The sequence below is a fragment of the Barbus barbus genome, assembly GCF_936440315.1.
Source record: "Barbus barbus genome assembly, chromosome: 38".
Taxonomy (NCBI): domain Eukaryota; kingdom Metazoa; phylum Chordata; class Actinopteri; order Cypriniformes; family Cyprinidae; genus Barbus; species Barbus barbus.
The window spans coordinates 11092781-11115147 of NC_136716.1; the positions used below are offsets into that span (position 1 = coordinate 11092781).

The 22367-nt window shown below is 39.2% G+C and overlaps 1 protein-coding gene across 2 annotated transcripts in view; it reads left to right on the forward strand.

Annotated features, from left to right (window-relative positions):
- trrap (transformation/transcription domain-associated protein) overlaps positions 1–22367 on the forward strand; it is a 90640-nt gene that overhangs the window by 11571 nt on the left and 56702 nt on the right. For both annotated transcript variants that reach the window (XM_079397713.1, XM_079397714.1), the window contains exons 19-36: positions 144–400; positions 483–683; positions 7022–7173; positions 8612–8811; positions 9730–9947; positions 10051–10248; positions 10334–10594; positions 11330–11491; positions 11597–11693; positions 12453–12574; positions 12977–13147; positions 14994–15062; positions 16969–17088; positions 17760–17879; positions 18020–18184; positions 18287–18468; positions 18912–19110; positions 21176–21304. In XM_079397713.1, the coding sequence (XP_079253839.1) occupies positions 144–400; positions 483–683; positions 7022–7173; positions 8612–8811; positions 9730–9947; positions 10051–10248; positions 10334–10594; positions 11330–11491; positions 11597–11693; positions 12453–12574; positions 12977–13147; positions 14994–15062; positions 16969–17088; positions 17760–17879; positions 18020–18184; positions 18287–18468; positions 18912–19110; positions 21176–21304 (3023 nt within the window). The remainder of the gene's footprint in view (positions 1–143; positions 401–482; positions 684–7021; positions 7174–8611; positions 8812–9729; positions 9948–10050; positions 10249–10333; positions 10595–11329; positions 11492–11596; positions 11694–12452; positions 12575–12976; positions 13148–14993; positions 15063–16968; positions 17089–17759; positions 17880–18019; positions 18185–18286; positions 18469–18911; positions 19111–21175; positions 21305–22367) is intronic.

The following is a 22367-nucleotide window of genomic DNA, read 5'->3' on the forward strand; positions in this document are numbered from 1 at the left end:
GGGTAACCACAATAAATGAGTATGAACTCTTCTCATATTTTCTGTTGTTAATACCAAACCAAAAGCAATTTAAAAATAAAGAACTGAGATGTTTATCACCATGAAAACACCTCTGAGTATTGATCCTTTGTGTCATCTCTTAGGTTTGAATATGCTGCAGAGCGGCCTCCATAAGCAGCATATGAAGGATCTGTTTGTGGAGCTGTGTCTCACTGTCCCGGTGCGGCTGAGCTCTCTTTTGCCCTACCTGCCCATGCTCATGGACCCACTGGTGTCTGCACTCAACGGTTCCCAGACTTTGGTCAGCCAGGGCCTGCGCACACTGGAGCTCTGTGTGGACAACCTACAGCCTGACTTCCTATATGACCACATCCAGCCAGTCCGAGCTGAACTGATGCAGGTAAAACCTCTGACCTTTCACCTTAGATCTGACCGAGGTCTGATGGATGATTCAAATGTTTTCTTAATGCATTTATAAACAGGCGTTGTGGCGAACGCTTCGTAACCCTGCGGAGACCATCTCCCATGTTGCTTACCGGGTACTGGGCAAGTTTGGAGGAAGTAACCGGAAAATGTTGAAGGAGTCGCAGAAGCTGCAGTATGTGGTGACCGAGGTTCAAGGCCCCTGCATCAAGGCAGAGTTCACAGACTGCAAAGCCTCCATTCAGCTTCCCATGGAAAAGGTGATGCTTAGATCGTCCTCATAAAAGCAGCAATGTTGTCAATGCATGATATACGCAGCACCTTCTAGGACTGCACAATATATTGGAATACAACCAATACTGCAGTATAATTAAATATATTCTCTGCAGGTTTCAGAATGAATGGTGGCACTGCATTCATTACATTTGTACAGTCAAACCAAAAATTATTCAGACACCAGGTCTAATTTTTGATATATATTTTTTTACTAGTGGGTGCAGTATACTATACACCAGTGGTCGGCAACAGGCGGCCTGCCGGCCAAAACTGGCCCACCAGCAATAATATCTGGCCTTTGCCCACAGCCAGATTATTTTTTATAGCGGCTGGTTCTGAAATAGATCTGACATGACAGCAACAGTTACTCACAATCAGAGTATGTGAGCGGAGTGGAGCGGTGTGATTTTGAATGGAGCAAGGAGCGGATTTTTTAAAAGTCGGAGCGTCGTGGTTTTCACTCGCTCCAAGAGCACTGCACCACCACTCCATCGAGTACAATTCATGCCAACAGCCCGTAATGTATCTGCATATTTAGCAAGAATTCACGTTACGTTAAACATATTTAGCTAGCTAGATAGAAAAGGATCACTCAAATCAGAAAGAATGTGAAGGCTATGATGACTGCAGTGGACCTGAGCGGGAAGTTATAGTTCTCAAGGAATTTATTTGTTCCTTATGAATATTTTCAGCTGACAGCTGACTTTTTTTTTCTTGCGTGATATAAACTCGCAATGGCGAGTTAAAAAGGCAATTCTGAGAAATAAAGTCAGAACTGAAATATAAACTCGCAATTGTGACTTTTTTCTCAGAATTGTAATATATAAACTCAGAATTCTGAGAACATATCAGTCTTTTTCACCCTCAAAACTGGACTTTAACTCGCAATTCTGACTTTAATTAATATTTTAAATTATCCTTTGACTATGTTCTGGCCCGAAATTTTTTTTGGCCGATGCCAAACTTATTTGCCGACCCCTGCTATACACTATAGGTCACTTATGTAAGTGAGCATAGCAAAAACATTAAGTAAACTGTGACATATTATACCCGAAAAATTCTTCATACAGTGGACTACCAGTAAAACTGATAAAAATTTGGGACCAAAAATTATTCAGACACTTTGACCTTACCATGTTTTGCTTAATAGTTTTTTCTTTAATTGCGACCTTTTTACACCACAGACTGAACAAAATTAAGCATTGGTTGGTAATTGGTTGACCTAAATTGGTATTATCTAATTGTGTATTTAATTTAATTAGCTATTCAGCCTAATTCATTACATAACTTTCTATCAAAGTTATCTGACATTATCAAGATTAATTTGTTCTGACACAGTTTAACACAGTTTAGAATATGGTCATTTTATTACCATTTTCAAAACTGTAGAGAATAAACTGTGATAATGTGAGAAATGTTGAAAGGGTCTGAATACATTTTGGTTTGGCTGTATGTATGAACACAGAAGTGAACACAAGTGCCATATTTCACTCTTGAGACCAGCATTTATTTGATAAAAAATGCGGAAATAAAAAGCTTGGTAGTTTAACATTTGAAAATGAAGAAATTAAAATGTAAATATTAGTTTTGTACTTTTAAAGTTGTACTATGAAGTAAAATTATTTGACAGTATAGTTTATAATAGCTTTATGACATTCTTATTTTAGCATTGCCATTTCATTGAATGGGTCAAAGATGTTTGTTATATAAAAAAAAAAAAAAAAAAAAAGTTAAGTCTTTAGAATTAAAGGTAATTTTTCAGTCTATTTAAAAATAATTTCAATGTTCTCTGCAGATGCAAAATCACCTCAACAAAACAAATTCCTGTATATATTTCATATTGCTATATACCTTGTCAGCTTTAGTAGTAGTTGTCATATACTCATCTTCATGTTGTTCCAAACCCATAAGAATTTTTTTCTTCTGTGAAACACAAAAACGAATGTGCTGGTCTTTTTTTCCTCCAAAATAATGAAAGTTAAAGCATTGTCAAGTTTTGATGTGTCGAAAAAAGCACCGGAAAAAGTTCCATATGAGTAGTATTCCAAAACATTTGGCTTCAGAAGACTTGTCACCAGTTTTACTTCATTTTAAGGAAAACCGTGGTTGGTACATTCTTCAACATTTTGTCCTTTGGGCTTCAAATTTTCATTTGTTTCAATTATTTCTTTAATAGGAAATTGCTAACTCTATTTATATTTAATAGTGTCTTTTGAGTGCTGTTAAAAGATTAAGGTTGAGTTTAAGATGAATGTTGGTTGTCTTTAAAGACTCTCAGAGAGCCATAAGAGGTTATGTCATGTTTTTAAAAACACTACCACCGTGGCATATGGAAACCACTTTCTGGCTTGCTTGAGAACAATCTCAATAAACCGTAATGAATCCACTTCCTTTCATATGTCAATTTGCCCTCAATATGTGTGTGTGAAAGGCGGTGGGGAGGTTGAGGGGTTAGAAGAGGGATTCTTGTCATGTAATGAATCCCTGTCAAAGCGTAGTGTGTGCAGAAAGATATCGTCTTCCCCAGGTAATTAAATAGATCATCAGGCTGTAAGATGTGCTCATCTCTTCCCCCCCCCAATCAATCTCTCCCTGCTCTGCAGACGGGATTATTTACTCCAGCTAATGGCCCTTCCTGCTGCTCGTCGCTGCTCTTGGGAAAACGCAAACTGTCATTTCTGTAATTGTGTTCACTCCACAAAGATGGATGCTACCTCCATTGTGCCGTTGCTGCTTAATTTCATTTGCATGAGCCCTGTGGTTGCCGCAGGCGGCAGCTGCTGTTTGCAGCCGCCCGGAGCCCAGTAATGTGTTTGGATCGAGACAGACAACAACTCATTCTGTCCCCCATAGGAGCGGCCTTCACTCTCAAAGCATGCACACTTGTTTCAATATGTGTAGAAATTTCCAAGCAAAGTTTGATTTGGACACCAGCCAAACTGAACTGTCGTCTTGTTTAATATGAAGCAGTTCTTCGTTCCTTCTCTACAGGAACCCAGATGGTTGTAAATGAGAGCTAATGCAGCGTAGTTCAAGAAAGTTCTCTGTGAATCTTCTCCAGTCAGAGACCGATTGCGCTGCTGTCAGAGTTGATGGTCTCTCTTGCTTGATTAATTTTGCCCATATTTGTCTGATTTACAAGCATCATGGTTTTAAACGAAGTTGAAACATTCAGACATGGTGTCAGAGTTCATCACCAGGGGTTCCTAGATTCATTTTCTCAACCCTGCTGAGGAGGAGCAACAATTTAACATAAGGGAAAAATTCCCAAAGAGTTTTAAAGAAAAACTCATATACAGTGAGGTCAATAAGTATTTGATCACCCTGTGATTTTGCAAGTTCTCTTACTTAGAAATCATGGAGGGGTCTACAATTTTCAGCATAGGTGCATTTCCACTGTGAGAGACAGAATCTAAAAATAAAAATCCGGAAATCACATTGTATTATTTTTTTTAACAATTTATTTGTGAATTACTGTGTCAAATAAGTATTTGATCACTTGAGTCAAAATTTTTTAATATTTGGTACAGAAGCCTTTGTTAACAATTACAGAGGTCAAACGGTTCCTGTAGTTCTTCACCAGGTTTGCACACACTGCAGGAGGGATTTTGGCCCACTCCTCCATACGGATCTTCTCTAGATCTGTCAGGTTTCGGGGCTGTTGATGAGCAACAGGGAGTTTCAGCTCCCTCCAAAGATTTTCTATTGGATTTAGGTCTGGAGACTGGCTAGGCCACTCTAGAACCTTGATATGCTTCTTATGGAGCCACTCCTTGGTTTTCCTGGCTGTGTGCTTTGGGTCATTGTCATGTTGGAAGACCCAGCCATGACCCATCTTTAATGCTCTGACTGAGGGAAGGAGGTTTTTGCCCAATATGTCACAATACATGGCCCCGTTCATCCTCTCCTTAATACAGTGCAGTCGTCCTGTCCCCTGTGCAGAAAAACACCCCCAGAGCATGATGCTTCCAGCCCCATGCTTCACTGTAGGTATGGTATTATTGGGATGATACTCATCATTCTTCTTCCTCCAAACACGGCGAATGGAGTTAAGACCAAAAAGTTCTACTTTGGTCTCATCTGACCACAGGACTTTCTCCCATAACTCCTCTGGATCATCCAGATGGTCCCTGGCAAACTTCAGACGGGCCTGGACATGGGCTGACTTAAGCAGGGGAACCTTCCGTGCGATGCAAGATTTTAAACCATGACGTCTTAGTGTATTACAGATAGTAGCCTTGGAAATGATGGTCCCAGCTCTCTTCACGGCATTGACCAGCTCCTCCCGTGTAGTTCTGGGCTGATTCTTCACCATTCTTAGCATCATTGATACCCCACGAGGAGAGATCTTCCGTGGGGCCCCAGTCCGAGGGACATTGACAGTCATCATTAGCCTCTTCCATTTTCTGACAATTGCTCCAACAGTTGTTCTTTTTTCACCAAGCTGCTTGGCAATTGCCCCGTAGCCCTTTCCAGCTTTGTGAAGGTCTACAATTTTGTCTCTTGTGTCTTTTGACAGCTCTTTGGTTTTGCCCATGTTGCTACATAGGCTGTGTCCAAATTCAGGGTCTGCATCCTCCTTAGGATCCTTCCTACCCGGTTGAAGGAGGAGGGATCCTCCGACGTCCGCAAAACCCGGAAGTCGGTGTTTGTGAATTTGGACAGCCTACCCTTCTTTCAGTTCCCTCCCTTACCCGTTGCTCATATCCTGTCGCCTAGCAACCGTGACAGCGCCAAGCAAGAAGCGGGAAAATGGACAAACAAAGAGTTATTCTCCTCATTTTAATTCTTTTGGAAGAAATAAAGCAATTAAATAAATTAAATACTTTCTTTGCTCGTTGTCGGAGAGTTTTTTTATATCAGACTACAAGACAGTCACATCCAGGTAAGCCATTATAGCCTATTTTTATTTGTTTTTAAGTATTCTACTAATTTCTCCTACAAATTCATTGAGCCGAAGCATAAACTTTAGCTTGTTTTGTCAGAGAAACTCCTCTCCCACTCCGCTACCGCTCGCTTCGTCCGCCATTACGCTCTGCCGAAAAGAATTATGGGATAGGTAGGACGGGAAAGGATCCACCACACCCATCCTTCCAATTCGGGGAAAATGAGGACGTATTTGTGGGCCGCATTTGAAGGATCCTACGAATTTGGACAGCCTTCGTCGCGGCGCTGTGACGTAACATCCTTCAAATGAGTACTCCGAAGGATGCAGACCCTGAATTTGGACACAGCCTTAGACTTTGGCTGATTGTGGGGTGCACAGGTGTCTTTATGACCGCTAACGACCTCAAACAGTTGCTACTAATTTAGAATCATGAGCAGAGTGTAGCTGGACTATTTAAAAGCAAAATAACAGGTCTTTGAGGGTCAGAAATCTGGCGGATAAGCAAGTGATCAAATACTTATTTGACACAGTAATTCACAAATAAATTGTTAAAAAATCATACAATGTGATTTCCGGATTTTTATTTTTAGATTCTGTCTCTCACAGTGGAAATGCACCTATGCTGAAAATTGTAGACCCCTCCATGATTTCTAAGTAAGAGAACTTGCAAAATCACAGGGTGATCAAATACTTATTGACCTCACTGTATATGGAACACACACACATTTTTAGGGGCCAGGCCTCCGCTGTAGAGGCCTTGAGCTTTTGAAAAATGACGTGTGGAGGGACCTCTTGGGAATAGAACATGTGTATAAGGTTATGTGCCATTTATAATAATGTTTCAACAAGGCAGGAACAGCTCAGGACCCTGAGGAATTGTAAAACAGTGCTGTACTGCCAGGTACGACCCTCTTTTTCTCAGCCCGTGTGCCATTTATTTCACCTTTTCCAAGAGCACATAAGTATTAAGAGCCAGTTTGGGGTTTTCTGTCTTGAAATGACCTGTGTGGCTGTCAGTGGTCACGCTGTCTTCGGCGATAATTCATTCAGACAGCCCTTTCTGTGGTGAGCTGCCTTCTCTATCCTTGAATCTTACTAATTAGCTCATCTTCTCCCTCGACGTGTCTTGCCACTTTAGCTTGTCTCTTTATAATTTAAGAGTTTAAGAGGCATCTAATCACTGCAGAATGTTTTAATGTATGATGGGTCTTTAAGTGTCATCACAGAAAATTTCACTCAAGAGGGGAAGATTAGTGTCGTATAAGTGTGCAACATAACTTGAATAAAAATGATGTGTGAGGCATGCAATCATATCCAATTTTTTGATGAGGTTTTTATCACTTTAACTCATTTTTGGGTTGTTAATGTGAGGCATTAAGCGGTTTAATTTTATTTTTTAAGTAACTTTTAACATTGTTCTCGTTATGCATCTAGGCCATAGAGACTGCACTGGATTGCCTGAAGAGTGCCAATACTGAGCCCTATTACAGACGGCAGGCCTGGGAGGTGATCAAATGCTTCCTGGTTGCCATGACCAGCCTGGAGGACAACAAGCACGCCCTTTATCAGCTCCTCGCCCATCCTAAGTAAGACATCCACTTAAGGTGTCATGCACTGGCACTTGTGTAAATAGCTCAATATGAAACCATATTTTTCATATTAAAAAAACTATTTTTTACATTTGGTGTGAAAGGCATGACACTGACAGCTCAAGTTCTTGAGTAGGGATGTGACAACTACTTACATATTCGTAAAATCTATAAATGACCTGAAATCTAAAACAAATCTGATTATCAATCAGTCGCATTATATGCGCATTGTACACAGAAAACATCCGCCAGTCTGAAATACAGGACATAGCCTGAGCTGCTGTTGGAAAAGTGCTTGAAAGTTATCTAAAACGGGAAAATGTTTTATTTATAAAATTAATGTGGAGTTGAAAACTGCTTAGTTTTCCTATTTAGTGATTTTATTTTTAAATTTTAAGGCAGTTTAGATTTACTTTTTTGCACTTAATATATAGTGCAGCATAGCCTACATAGATGCATCCACAGGGTATTTTAAAAGACCTTCATTTATATATGTTAAAAATACAGAAAATACATTTGGCTTTTTAAGAACCTTATTAATCGGGGGAATAATTGACAGGTCATTAGTTTTTCAAATAACTATTAGTTGCAGCCCTTTTCCTGTGGGTTGTGAGGCTGAAACCTGCCTCTGAATTTTTCACTGTTTTTGCTATGTTTGCAGCTCCTCTGGGCCTCATCCAGCCTGGCCGCCACTGTCTACAGTGTTCAAAGGGCTAATTACTCAGATCCGTTTCTACTGGCTGGGCAGGAGGGCCACATAACAGAGTAATTGATCTCCACACCGAGGCTAATTGACTGTACTTTATCGGTTTACCCCAAAAGCCAGTCATACGGGCCCCTTCCGAAATAACCGAGTGTCAGTTATATGGGAGCAGAGCTGCTGCCGCTGTCAGATGTCAAGACAAATTCATGACATCCTCTCTCCCTCTTTCAGTGTGGCACACTGCGCTGGTCATCATGAAAGGGGTCTTTTTCAGAAGGCGGAATGCCCTCTTAATATCGCAAATGCCAGGCCGGATAATTGAGTTCCATTCAAGTGGCAGCGTTATGAATTTGAATTAATCTGACCGCTCTCTTTGGCTCAGTCCTTTCCCTAAGCCAAGCCTTTTAAATAGCGATAATGAAATGGAGCGATCCATCACCACTGCGACCGGCTTTGGCATTATAGAACACAGGCTTGAGGAAGGATAAAACTCTCACTCCATCACTGTGCTGCTATCAGCTGGGATAAATAACCAAACATGAGACAAAATGTCAGCCAGACACAAAGCCAGACTCTCATGGGGCTCAGCTGTCCAAACACAAAAAGCCTTTTATACTCTGTAATCAAATAAAATCACCTGATTGGGTTATTCAACCTGAGGCGCATGTAATGGAGCGAGTTCATGGATGCGATCCGAATTATGAGCTAAATCCCTTTGCTGGTTTTCAACAGCTTCAGAGAGAAGTGGATCCCTAACGTGATCATCTCCCACCGGTACAAAGCCCAGGACACCCCGGCACGCAGGACGTTCGAGCAGGCCCTGACGGGGGCGTTCATGTCTGCGGTCATCAAGGATCTCAGGCCCAGCGCTCTGCCTTTCGTCGCCAGTTTGATCCGCCATTACACTATGGTGGCAGTGGCTCAGCAGTGCGGTGAGGAATCTTTCTGCCTCTTTGCTAATGTCATCTATATTGAAGTTCTTGACTTGAAGTGTTCACCCACGCAATGTTTACTGTAAACAGAGATTTAGGTTAAAGGGATAGTTCACCCAAAAATTAAAATTCTGTTACTAATTGCTCAGCCTCATTTCGTTCCAAACCCGCAAGACCTTCATCCATCTTCGGAACACAAATTAAGATATTTTTGATGAAATCCGAGCGCTTTTTGACCCTGTATAATCCGAAATGGAACTACCACGTTCAAGGCCCAGACAGGTAGTAAGGACATCAATAAAATAGTCCATGTGAAATCAGTGGTTCAACCGCAGTTTTATGAAGCTACGAAAACACACTCCGTGTCTGTCTTTGCACATTCATGAGAGTACCACAATGTGAGTGAACTAACCCTTTAACTGTGCTGAGATTGGTAGTTATTTAATATTAGTAAGTTATCTAGAGCCAATGCACTACTGTTATTTTTCCACTCATTTTCTTGATTGAATATAATGAATAGAATTTATGACCTCAACTGTACGGAAAATAATGGATGTGAGGATTGACTATAGTTGTCTGTTCCTTGACCTATGACTCAGGAAATCTTTCCTCTACATTTGAGTCTGCATAAGGATGCAAAATTCTTTGAAAAAAATTAAATAAAATAAAAAAGTAAAATTTTTTACTCTAGTAATATTACTATTGTACCATAAAAAATATTATTATTTTAGCTAGTGAAATATACTTAAGTGTCCCAACACCCTCAAAGAGTAACTTTCTATTGGCAGCAGAGACATAGAAAAGAAGAGCCATTTCTTGGCTCTTAGCACATCCTATTTAAAATATTTCATGAGTTTTTGCTTAGCAGCAACGATGTAATGCACTCAGATCATCACATAACTCAATTTTCTGCCCTAGGTCCCTTCTTGCTGCCATGCTACCAGTCTGGCAGCCAGCCCAGCACGGCTATGTTTCACAGTGAAGAGAACGGCTCCAAAGGAATGGACCCTCTCGTGCTGATCGATGCAATCGCCATCTGCATGGCCTATGAGGAGAAGGAGCTTTGCAAGATTGGGGAAGTGGCACTTGCTGTCATCTTTGATGTTGCCAGCATTATCCTGGGCTCCAAGGAAAGGGTGAGGACTTCTCTTGAAATTTGTCTTCCCATAAACTTTTTTTCTTTAATAGATAGATTCCACGTGAAAGGTTTTTTGAAACTCAATCTTGTTCTTTCTTCAGGCGTGTCAGCTGCCGTTGTTCTCCTACATTGTGGAGCGGCTGTGTGCGTGCTGCTATGAGCAGGCCTGGTATGCTAAGCTGGGTGGAGTGGTGTCCATTAAGTTCCTGATGGAGAGGCTTCCTCTGATCTGGGTGTTGCAGAACCAGCTGACCTTCCTCAAAGCTCTGCTCTTTGTCATGATGGACCTCACAGGAGAGGTACAAACACTTTCTAATGTTATTAGAAATCATTGATGTTGGGGTTAACTACATGAACTTCTGTATCCCATGATGGCTCTCACAGGTGTCTAATGGCGCAGTTGCAATGGCAAAGACCACGCTGGAACAGTTGTTGATACGCTGTGCCACTCCTCTAAAGGATGAGGAGAAGACTGAGGAGCTGCTGTCTGCCCAGGATAAATCTTTTCATTTGGTGACTCATGACCTGGTACGGGAAGTCACCTCCCCCAATTCCACTGTCCGCAAGCAGGCCATGCACTCCCTGCAGGTGCTGGCTCAAGTCACAGGCAAGAGCGTAACCATCATCATGGAGCCTCATAAAGAAGTGAGTGTGGTATTTTTTTTGATGCGATAAGAAATGTGGCAGCTTTCTTTGCTGACCCGGTCAGATTTTTACTTGCCCTGCCAACATTTTACCTGGCCTCACTATTTAAAATGATACATTTATATTTTTAAAAACATATTGCTAGAATTGTTTTTATTTTTTATTTATTTATGAAGTTTTCATTCATGTATATTTCATTTGTTTTCTTTTCTAATAAAAATTATTTAAAATTAATATTACATTTATATTTATTTAAAAATTTTCTTTGCTAAAATAAAACTATTCACAACTTTTTTTTTTTCTATTGAATTCAAATTAAATATCAGTGTTTTAATTTGTTTTACATTTATTTACATTTTACAATTGTTTTACATTTTTATATTTAAATAACTAGGTTTTGCAAGAATAAATATACCATTCCAATTTAACTTCAATTTGACAAGCATTTTTTTGTTTAACATAATCTGTTAGCCTGCTCAATATTATTTTGACTTAAATCAGAACAATTCATGGCCACAATATTTCACAGAAAAACAATTGTTTACTTTAAAACACACTTATATTTTATTTAGATAATGCTACACTGGCCAAGTGACCATTCCATCAACTCTATCAACACAAGCCCAGGGCTATCAAACAATTATTTTTGTTAACTCTTGCAAGGAAGGAACATTAGGTCAGTCAGCTTCCTTCCTCTGTTCAGGGAAAGTTTAAAACTCTCCTTATTTTCTCCAGGTGCTGCAGGACATGGTTCCTCCAAAGAAACACCTTCTGCGACATCAGCCCGCCAACGCTCAGATCGGCCTTATGGAGGGCAACACCTTCTGCACCACACTACAGCCCCGCCTCTTCACCATGGACCTCAATGTCGTGGAGCACAAAGTCTTTTACACAGAGGTCAGTCTGAAACTTTCTGCTTTTAAGTGGGTAATATGAAATCACCAATGTGTTGATACACTGTGTGCTTCTTCTCTGAGCTCCAGTATCTCTGATTTGACACAGTTGCTGAACCTGTGTGAAGCTGAGGATGCTGCTTTGATGAAGCTGCCCTGTTATAAAAGCCTTCCTTCACTGGTGCCGCTGCGCATTGCTGCTCTCAGTATGTGCTACTTTTTATTCATACATATACAAGAAACTATATATGTGACCATGGACCACAAAACCAGTCTTAAGTGTAAATTTTTCTAAATTGTGATTTATACACCATATGCAAGTTGAATAAATAAGCTTTCCATTGATGTATGGTTTGTTAGGATTAGACAATATTTGGCCGAGATACAACTATTTGAATATCTAGAATCTGAGGGTGCAAAAAAATCTAAATATTGAGAAAATCGCCTTTAAAGTTGTCCAAATGAAGTTATTAGCAATGCATATTACTTATCAAAAATTAAGTTTTGATATATTTACGGTAATAAATTTACTAAATATCTTCATGGAACATGATCTTTACTTTATGTCCTAATGATTTTTGGCATAAAAGAAAAATCGATAATTTTGACCCAGTGTATTTTGCAGTGTATTTTTGGCTATTTCTACAAATATACCCCAGCGACTTAAGAACCGGTTTTGTGGTCCAGGGTCACATATAGGCTCTCTTCTAAAACCTAGTGAGCTGCCTGGCTGATTTTTCTGTTTGAAGTGTTTGGGATTCCTTATCATGCTGCCTACATAGGCTGCTCACTAGGTTTTAGAACAGCGACCTGTTGTTTGACACTGTCACAAACTGATAAATGTAAATGTTTTTGGTGTCTGCCGCATGACTGGAAGAAAATAAAAAAATGTGTACTGAATATTAGTGCCTGAGTTTACGTCTTTATAATTTTTCTGTTTAACCCTTCCGTTTGTGTCTGTTCAGATGCCTTGGCGGCCTGTAACTACCTTCCCCAATCCCGAGAGAAGATCATTGCTGCCCTCTTCAAGGCTCTCAACTCCACTAACAGTGAGCTCCAGGAGGCCGGAGAGGCCTGCATGAGAAAGGTCAGCCCTCTTCCTCCACAAGCCTCATTTCCTTTCTCCTATCTCACAGTCTCTTCCGCACACTCTTCCTCTGTCCTGCTGCCTCTAATGAGTCCTGCCTGAAAAGATCAATACAGGATGGAGTGAAACCGGCTGAGAGGAAAATGAATTTGGCCGTGATGCATCGTCTCATTGCGAAAGGCTGGCGTGGCCTTTCTTTTTGCGCTAGGTTTAGAGTTTTTCTGCTCCTGTGAATTGACAGGACAGTAGTGAAAAACAGGGTTTTAAGATGCTATTATCTTGTAGTCTTCCTTGTAGGGCATGTAAAAGCAGCTGTCTCTATTAAGCTCTCATGGGCTGTTTAATGGCTATATATATGCTTTGAAGTCTGAGAATGTATTCATGTTCAAATGTGTTTCTCAGTTCTTAGAGGGGGCTACTATCGAGGTGGATCAGATCCATACACACATGCGGCCCCTACTGATGATGCTCGGAGACTATCGCAGTCTGACGCTCAATGTGGTCAACAGACTGACATCTGTCACTCGTCTCTTCCCCAACTCCTTCAATGACAAATTCTGTGACCAAATGATGGTAAGGACAAATCACCATTGATGATGTTAAGAATCTTTTTCTTAAACACCAACTCAGATTATTAGAATGATTTCTGAAGGATGACGTAAACACTGAAGATTATGTTTTTATGTTTTAATATATTTAAATATAACAAGAAATATCAAAAAAATTATTCTAAAATAATTATTTTATTTTATGTATATTCTACCAGTCAAATGTTTTTGAACATTACGATTTTTAATGTTTTTTTTTTTTTAAAGAAGGCTCTTCTGCTCACCAAGTCTGCATTTATTCGATCCAAAGTACAGCAAAAAAAAAAGTGAAATATTTGTACTATTTAAAATAACTGTTTTGTATATGAATATATTTTAAAATGTAATTTATTCCTGTAATTTCAAAGCTTAATTTTTAGCATCATTACTCCAGTCATATGATCTTTCAGAAATCATTCTAATATTATGATTTGCTATTCTGCTCAAAAACTTTTATTTTTATTATGATAAAAACAGCTCAGTAGAATTTTCAGTTTTTTTTTTATGAATAGAAAGTTCAGAAGAACAGCATATATCTGAAATAGAAATCTTTTGTAACGTAAATATCTTTATAATCACTTTTGATCAATTTAAAGCATCCTTGCTTATATATATATATATATATATATATATATATATATATATATATATATATATATATATATATATATATATATATATTTATTTATATATTTATTTATTTTAGGTACGAGGCTTTCGGTTCGGTCTCATTCATTCGGTACGCATTACAAACTGAACGATTCATTGGACTAATCAGATTACATTTGGAAAATAAAAGAGCTGTGTGAAGTGTGTGAAATATAATTTTCTCAGTGCCACTGCGCTCAACAAGGCAGCCCAAATGACGTAACAGGCAACGTGCTGTCTGCCTCGTGATGTCCTCCCCTTGCGTCGAAAGTCGATAATCTTTTATCGACCATAACCAGAGATACTGTCAAAAACATTGATTATTGGCAATATTAAGAGGATTTGGCATTTTCATTTAACGTAGGCCTGTTACATTCTTATTTTTATTAGGCATATTATTATTATTATTATTATTATTAATATGAAGTTACTTTTATTATTACATTTAAATTACAATTAATTTGCCCTGCAATAATTACCACATAACTGAAGCGCTGCAAGAGTAACAAAAGATTAGGCTATTTAGACTCCTCAAATTATTATTATTGTTTTTTAAACAAGTCGATTATATAATGAATTATAGGCCTATAATTAAAATGGGCTATTAACACTGCAGTCATCAATAAAAATCAATGAAATAAAAAGCCTGTTTCAAGCACTGACTTTCAAAAACATGTTTGAACACAAAATACGAATAAAACACAAAATAACATACAATTTTTCACTATGTAGCCTACGGGCCACAAGAGAAATATTTAAGGCAATAAATTAAAACAGTTTGCTATATATTTCAGCATATGTTGAAGTAGATTAGTCTCTTGTTGTCTCTGAGAGAATATGTGGCGTCAGATGCCGAAGCTCCGTCTTTACTTCATTCCGTTTTTACTTTCACTTTCTGCGTAGTGAATTGACTGAGATCAAGATGTTCACCGGCATAACTCTTGCGCAAAGTTTGCACGTTGCTTGTGTGATATCCATTGGCTTGCCTTCATGGTTTAAAACTGAAATATTTCCAACATTGCGACGGAACCTATTACCCCGCCCCCCTCATATAGAAAAGGTACCGGACCGTGACACCAGTGTGTCGTATCGTATCGAGCCGAACCGAATATTTATATATATTAGACAGTATATAAATTCTGTGACCAAGAGCACAGACACAAGTGTTTCTTCTGCTCTTGTAGCAACATCTGCGTAAATGGATGGAAGTGGTGGTGATCACGCATAAAGGAGGCCAGCGTAGTGATGGCAGTGTGAGTATAAGCTTGTTTTAATATCTGTTGAATTATTTGTTGTACTTCACAAGGGCGGCAGCCTCGTTATGTGTCAATGAGCAGAAGGGGTCTGTAGATACATAGAGCTGAGATGAGCGCTCTGGACTGGACTCCCTCCTCCAGCCCAGATCGCCCCACTCAGACTCTGTGAGTGGCCATATTACAATCAATGATTAATTAGGCGCCATCCACCCCCAGGCCTAAGTAACGAGCCACAGAGTTCTGGATCCTCGTTATCTTGTTGGACAGATAACCTTGTAGAGTAAGAAAAGGTGAGAAGGGGAGAAAGCCTTTCTGTTTCCATGCTTCAAAACGAGCTGCCATTCTTTCTGTCTTGTTCATGCCCTGCTTTTCTCTAAAATGTATTATAATTACATGCAAATTGGCCCTCTGTTCCTGCGGTTCTTAATATTCTTACAACAATGACAGAATGACCAGCCATACATGACAATGAGGCGGGGTCAGTCGGGTTCAGGGTTGGAAGGGTGGGGGGCATTCAGAATGCTAGTTCCAGAAGATTAGTTTAGTCATACAGAGAAAAAGAAGGTCAGTTCAGGGAGAGCGTACAGATTTATCCTTCATGAGAGCATATACTCAGATAAACCCATGGTGGGATGCTGCTTCTGTATTAGGTTTGTTCTTCGGTGCTTGTATTTCAATATTTTCTCAGTGTAAAAATATCTTAACAGTGTTCCAAATATAGTGCGAAGATGCAGTCAGGGATAATGCAGACTGTGCCTTGTTCTCTGTGCCATTCTGTACAAACAGAATTTTTTATCACAAAAATGAGTCATGTTTTACCCCTGGAAAAAAAATCATTAAAAAATATGCTTTTAGGATGACTAAAATATTGGATTTGTGATATGTATGACATAATGTTCATTTAACTTAAAATAAATGCAAGTTTTGATATTGTTAGGGATGCACCGTTATTAATACTGGCATCATTATTGGGCCCAATACTGTACTCATTCTCATTAAAATGCTCTGATACCTAAAACACAAGTAAAATCTGCTGAATTATCCTGAAAATCTCAATGCAAAAAATTTGATCCTAATAGTGATTAGGTTTTTTTTATGCAAAATATTTTTTATACAATACAAAGCATTGTGTGCATTACTTGTTTGTCAAGATCATTATTAAAATATTGCATTTAAATGTTTAGTAACAATCATCGATTTTGCAGTTATGCATCACTTATGGTCCTAACACTCATATTTGTGTATGCCCTCCATGCTAATTAATCAGTACTGTGTATTCCCACACACGATTTCTCTCACCTTCAGTTTATATGCTGAAAATCATTGGATCTGTGGATGGAGTCCAGCTGAAATGCTGCCCGTTTCAATTCAGAAAAGGCTTCTTTTTTTTGGCCTTTGCAACAAGTGTGCAACCTAGAAGAAGGATTGCTTTGCACAGAATCACACACACCGCCATTCACATGAACCCATCTCCTCAATCCATACAGCACTCATTACCCACACTGCTTTGCTGATTGTTTGTTGTCTCCTGTTCTGGCGCAGCCTGCCATGGAGGGTGTAGAGGTGAGATGGCGGCCTGCTGTGGGGTCTTCACTGGCTCCGCTCTCATTGTGCTCGTGGTTACTCTGTGCTAATGGAGTCTTTGTAACCGTATCTCTGTGTCTGTGGTGTTGTGTTTGACCTTTACGTTTCACATTTCTGAAGTGGTCCCTCTCAATCCTGCTACCGTATGATATCTCGTGGATCTATGATGTTTTCAGGAACCAGCCTGCCACTCTGACTTTCCCACAGATGTTCCTCAACTTGTCACTGTTGATTATATATTACAGGAAGTACAATTGGTTTTCCATTGCTGGTTATCACTAACAGTCACTGTTATACATTCCTTCATGCACTTCTGCAGGAAATGAGGATCTGTTCGGCCATTATAAACCTCTTCCACCTGATACCAGCTGCTCCACAGACATTGGTGAAACCTCTGCTGGAAGTGGTCATGAAAACGGAAAGGGCGATGCTCATAGAGGTACAAGATTGACAAGTGGTGTCAAATGAAATTTAATATAAATACCTATTAGTATTTTTCTCAGCCTGCATTGAAATTAGACTAATGTGGCAGATTTGTAAATCACTGAGTAGACGTTACACACACACACACACACACACACACATATATATATATATATATATATATATATATATATATATATGAATGATCAATTTTAAAGCGTCAAACATTGTTTATTATACTTTATATAAACACAAACATATACACATTATATAGACACATAAACTACTGTTAAAAAGTTTGGGATCAATATATATTTTTTTATTTAAAGAAATTCATACTTTTCAGCAAGGATGCATTAAATGATCAAAAATACGTTTGTTTGAAAAAATGTTCATCCCAAAAAAAAAAAAAATCACCATTTCCACAAAAATATTAAGCTGAGCAAGTGTTTTCAACTTTGACAATAATACAAATTGTTTCTTGAGAACTAAATCAGCAAATAAGAATGATTTTTGAAGGATTATGTGACAATGAAGACGTGAGTAATGGCTGCTAAAAATTTGACTTTGCACAAGAATCAGTTACATTTTAAAAAAGTATTAAAAGTATTTTCAACTAATTTGAAGGATATTTTATACAATACGAATATTGTGGTTTTATACAATTTGCATGTTGTTACTCCACAGGCCGGCAGTCCCTTTAGAGAGCCATTGATCAAGTTCCTAACGCGTCATCCATCTCAAACAGTGGAGCTTTTCATGATGGAGGCCACTCTCAATGACCCACAGTGGAGCCGCATGTTCATGGTTTGTTTTTTGTTTTTTTCCATACCTCATACTATATGTGTCTTTGTTTAAAAATTCCTTGCCATTATATCTTGAATGTTATGTTATCATACATGAATGTTGCTTTTTCTTCAACCTTTTTCAATTTTTCTCATTTGCAGAGTTTCCTGAAGCACAAAGATGCCAAGCCACTTCGAGATGTCTTGGCTTCTAACCCAAATCGATTTGTCCCTCTGCTGGTTCCAGCTGGGCCTGCAACAACTGTGAGACCTGGGTCTCCTTCCACCAGCACTGCCCGCCTTGACCTGCAATTCCAGGCCATCAAGGTGGGCCAAACACTCTCTTAACTGAACCGTTTACTGTTAGATTTGATGTAATGTGCTTGTTTGTGGAGTTGAATATTAATGAGCAATAATAAACTCCCTCAGATCATAAGCATCATTGTGAAAAATGATGAAGGCTGGTTGGCGGGTCAGCATTCTTTAGTGAGTCAGCTCAGGCGCGTGTGGGTCAGCGAGGCCTTCCAGGAACGCCATCGCAAAGACAACATGGCTGCTACCAACTGGAAAGAGCCCAAACTACTAGCATATTGTCTGCTTAGCTACTGCAAGTAAGTGTTTTCTGTTTGGTGGTGCAGAAATTACACACTTCACTAATTTAAATGTTGTTAATAGCTTGGAAAATGAATTTTTAAGCCCTGTTCAAACCAAGCTATAAACCAAACCAAGCTATATAAAGATATAGTTATAAAAATCGCTCTCAATATTAAAGAATAGCAGACTCCACACCACAACTATAACGATAAAGGTACAGAGGAATGATATCGTTGGAATCGCTTTCAGAAGGATTTTTTCCAGCTGATGAACTATAAACATTGACACCCAATCACATTGACACCCATTGAATCAATCCTGCTATAATGATCTCGATAATTTAAAGTGGCAAATGAGCGTGTGCTTAGAACAAACAGACGTTATCTTTATAGTTATCGTTCTTGGTGTGAACAGGGCTCTACTCTAAGTTTTTATACTGAAGTTGTAATTTTTCTTTCAGACGCAACTACTCTGAGATTGAGCTACTCTTTCAGCTTCTGAGAGCCTTCACTGGTCGCTTCCTGTGCAACATGACCTTCCTGAAGGAATACATGGAGGAGGAGATCCCAAAGAACTACAGCATCACACACAAACGAGCACTCTTCTTCCGCTTCGTGGAGTTCAATGACCCACACTTCAATGATGAGCTCAAGGCAAAGGTGAGGTTATACCATTTGTACATCTGTTTATGAATATTAACATGTTAAGAAGAAACTCCCATGGATTTTGCCTTTGTGGTGACCTCTCATTTTTGATTAAGAGCTACCAAGAGTGTGACTGATGCAATGACACAGACCTCCATGGTCAGCATTATAAGAGTGGCACAGCATCACGCTCTCTTAACGTTGACCATCTAATGCGGCTAACAACCAGCCCCTGCTGAATATGTATGCCCAGGAGGGGAGGACGACAGGGACTGGTCGTGCATGACGCATTCGGTTCTCAAAGGCATGTCTTCACAGTCAACCGAAGTCTTTGAAGAACACTAATGAATATTTATCTGCAGATTACTCTAATAGCCATTGCTCATATTCTGAGGGCTTGCCTTTAATCAGCCCTTGAGAAGATGGGTAACGTAGTAGAGGATGGAGCAGGACTCAACACAAATAACTTTTTCTGCTAGCTCAGGTGCGTCAGTAGTTTAGATAACTTTTTTGGATGACATTTTGACTGTCACTGAGGCAAAACGAAAAAAAAAATTGTGCAGTTGTTTTAAATGGCAGCATATCACATAGATCATACACCTGTGGAGGGGTGTTTTTAGTGGGCAAGCACTACCTGGAGTGCACGGACCCACCGGTAAACGGGTCAATCTGGATATTCAAGGCTGTGTTTCTTATTCCCGCTTCATTCTTATTCATGTGAAAGAATTCCATCAAGTTTGAGTAAGAGATCAAATGCCAGTTTATTAAAATGAACTGGAGGTTCTCCTCAAATTGCCACCCTCTACGATGACATTGAGAAACGGTAGCCGAGTATCAGCAGATAGTCTTCACAGCTTTGATGGCTGAGGCTGCTCTTGCTCTGCAAAATCACCCCTCACAGCCAAACAGACGTTGCATCCCAAACATTCCCCAGGAGAGCTCAGCAGCTGCACACTCTTAACAGAATACACGTTTAAGGTGATGTTTTCAGGCAGCTGGAGCCGCAGCGGTTTGAGCTATGATGGATCGTGTAGAAAAGGATTTGTTGTGATCCATCACTTATGCGAACGGTAGAGGGGCTCATTAGGACGAGGGATAATGAAGGAACACCTGCAGCTCCACGGCCCCCATGTTTGAATAAATCCACATGCTGATGCACACTTCAGCTAGCAAACAACACAACCATTGTGTCTGACTAGGCAAACTATTGTCTTATACAAAGCTAGTATTATTCAATAGCTTAAATTACCAAGTGGTACATAGTTGACATGCTTATTAATCTCTGATTTTTCTTTCAAATTAATAATGTAGAGCAGAAACAAAGCCATTAGTGTTCAAAGATGCTAATTATGCAACACATAAGAGTTAACGTATGAAGGAATTTTGAGCATCTAACAACATGGTCACAACTCGCCGGTGACAGTAATATAATGATCATCAGGGTGATTAACATCAGTTAACTTACAAATGAACCAAATCTGAGGTGCTACGTTGTGCCTTTTTTCTCTCTCTTCTGTCATCACACTTTTTAATGGCTTTATCTATGCCAAAGCAGCCATGGTTTTGATCATTTAAGCAAATTCAGTCAATTCAGTAAATTACAACATGCTTAAAAACTATAAAGATTCACTCACCGTAAACCTTTTTCATTAAAGTTAACACAAAGCAATAAGTAGAAATGTTGGCATATGATTAAATATACACACAAATGAAGACTCCAGTGGCCCTTAGTTCTTGTTATACATGAAGCAGGTTACCCATCATAGGGGGAAGCTATTCTGAGATGTCTTTCTATTATAAGAATTATTAGTGGTGATGATGATGATGATGATAATAATAATATTTGTGTCATTTATATTTATACAATTTATTTATATTGGCTATAACGACATCATATATCTATGCAATGGTGTCAGTTTGGAGTCCAAGGCCTATGGGATGAATAACAGGCAACAAAATAATTTTTTCTCATACAATCGCAATGCTGTTAATTTGATAAACAGACACCTTCCCAGTTCTTTGATATTCTCAATGTAAATACATAAATGTAACTTGCATGATATTTGTGTCCACTTTTCAGGTGTTGCAGCACATCCTGAACCCAGCCTTCCTATACAGCTTTGAGAAAGGAGAAGGCGAGCAGCTGTTGGGGCCGCCCAATCCAGAGGGTGACAACCCTGAGAGCATCACTAGTGTCTTCATCACCAAGGTAACCCTCTCCAGTAGCACCATAAGCAGTCTTTTATCGAGTCACCAGTTCATCTAGGATGACTTCTGGCTGTTATTTCACCGGCAGAAATGTCAAGGCCACAATAAAGGTCATAGTGTTTGTTTTCCGAGCAATGAAGGTTAATAGCCTTCATTTATTTCACACTTAAATTGATTGTCTCTCCCCTGCTGCTAATCATAGCAAAGAGCAAACCAAACAGCCCGTTTTTTCCCCGGGTTTGTTTTCAACACCTCCAGCAGGAAAGGAGGCTGTTCAAGTTTAAGTCTTTTATATACAGTGCCCTGCAAAAGTATTGGAACAGTAAAGACAAAATTTCTCTGTTGGCTGTGGAATCAAGATATTTACAAATATAATTAAAAGATGAATATGAGACAAAACTACAGAATGTCACATTTTATTATTGGGTGATTCAACACAGATGTTTTACCAGCTAAGAAGTTCAGCACTTTTAGAGTTTCATCCCTCTATCTGCTGTGAGCATAAGTATTGGAATCAGCTGTGTCCTGTTGCATTAATTCTTCAGATATTAAAAGCAGGGAATATGTCATATCAGTTACAGTCAGGTCCATAAATATTGGGACATCGACACAATTCTAAAATGTTTGGCTCTATACACCACCACAATGGATTTCAAATGAAACGAACAAGATGTGCTTTAACTGCATACTGTCAGATTTAAGTTGAGGGTATTTACATCCAAATCAGGTGAACGGTGTAGGAATTACAACAGTTTGCATATGTGCCTCCCACTTGATAAGGCACCAAAAGTAATGGGACAGAATAATAATCATAAATCAAACTTTCACTTTTTAATACTTGGTTGCAAATCCTTTGCAGTCAATTACAGCCTGAAGTCTGGAACGCATAGACATCACCAGACGCTGGGTTTCATCCCTGGTGATGCTCTGTCAGGCCTCTACTGCAACAGTCTGCAGTTCCTGCTTGTTCTTGGGGCATTTTCCCTTCAGTTTTGTCTTCAGCAAGTGAAATGCATGCTCAATCGGATTCAGGTCAGGTGATTGACTTGGCCATTGCATAACAG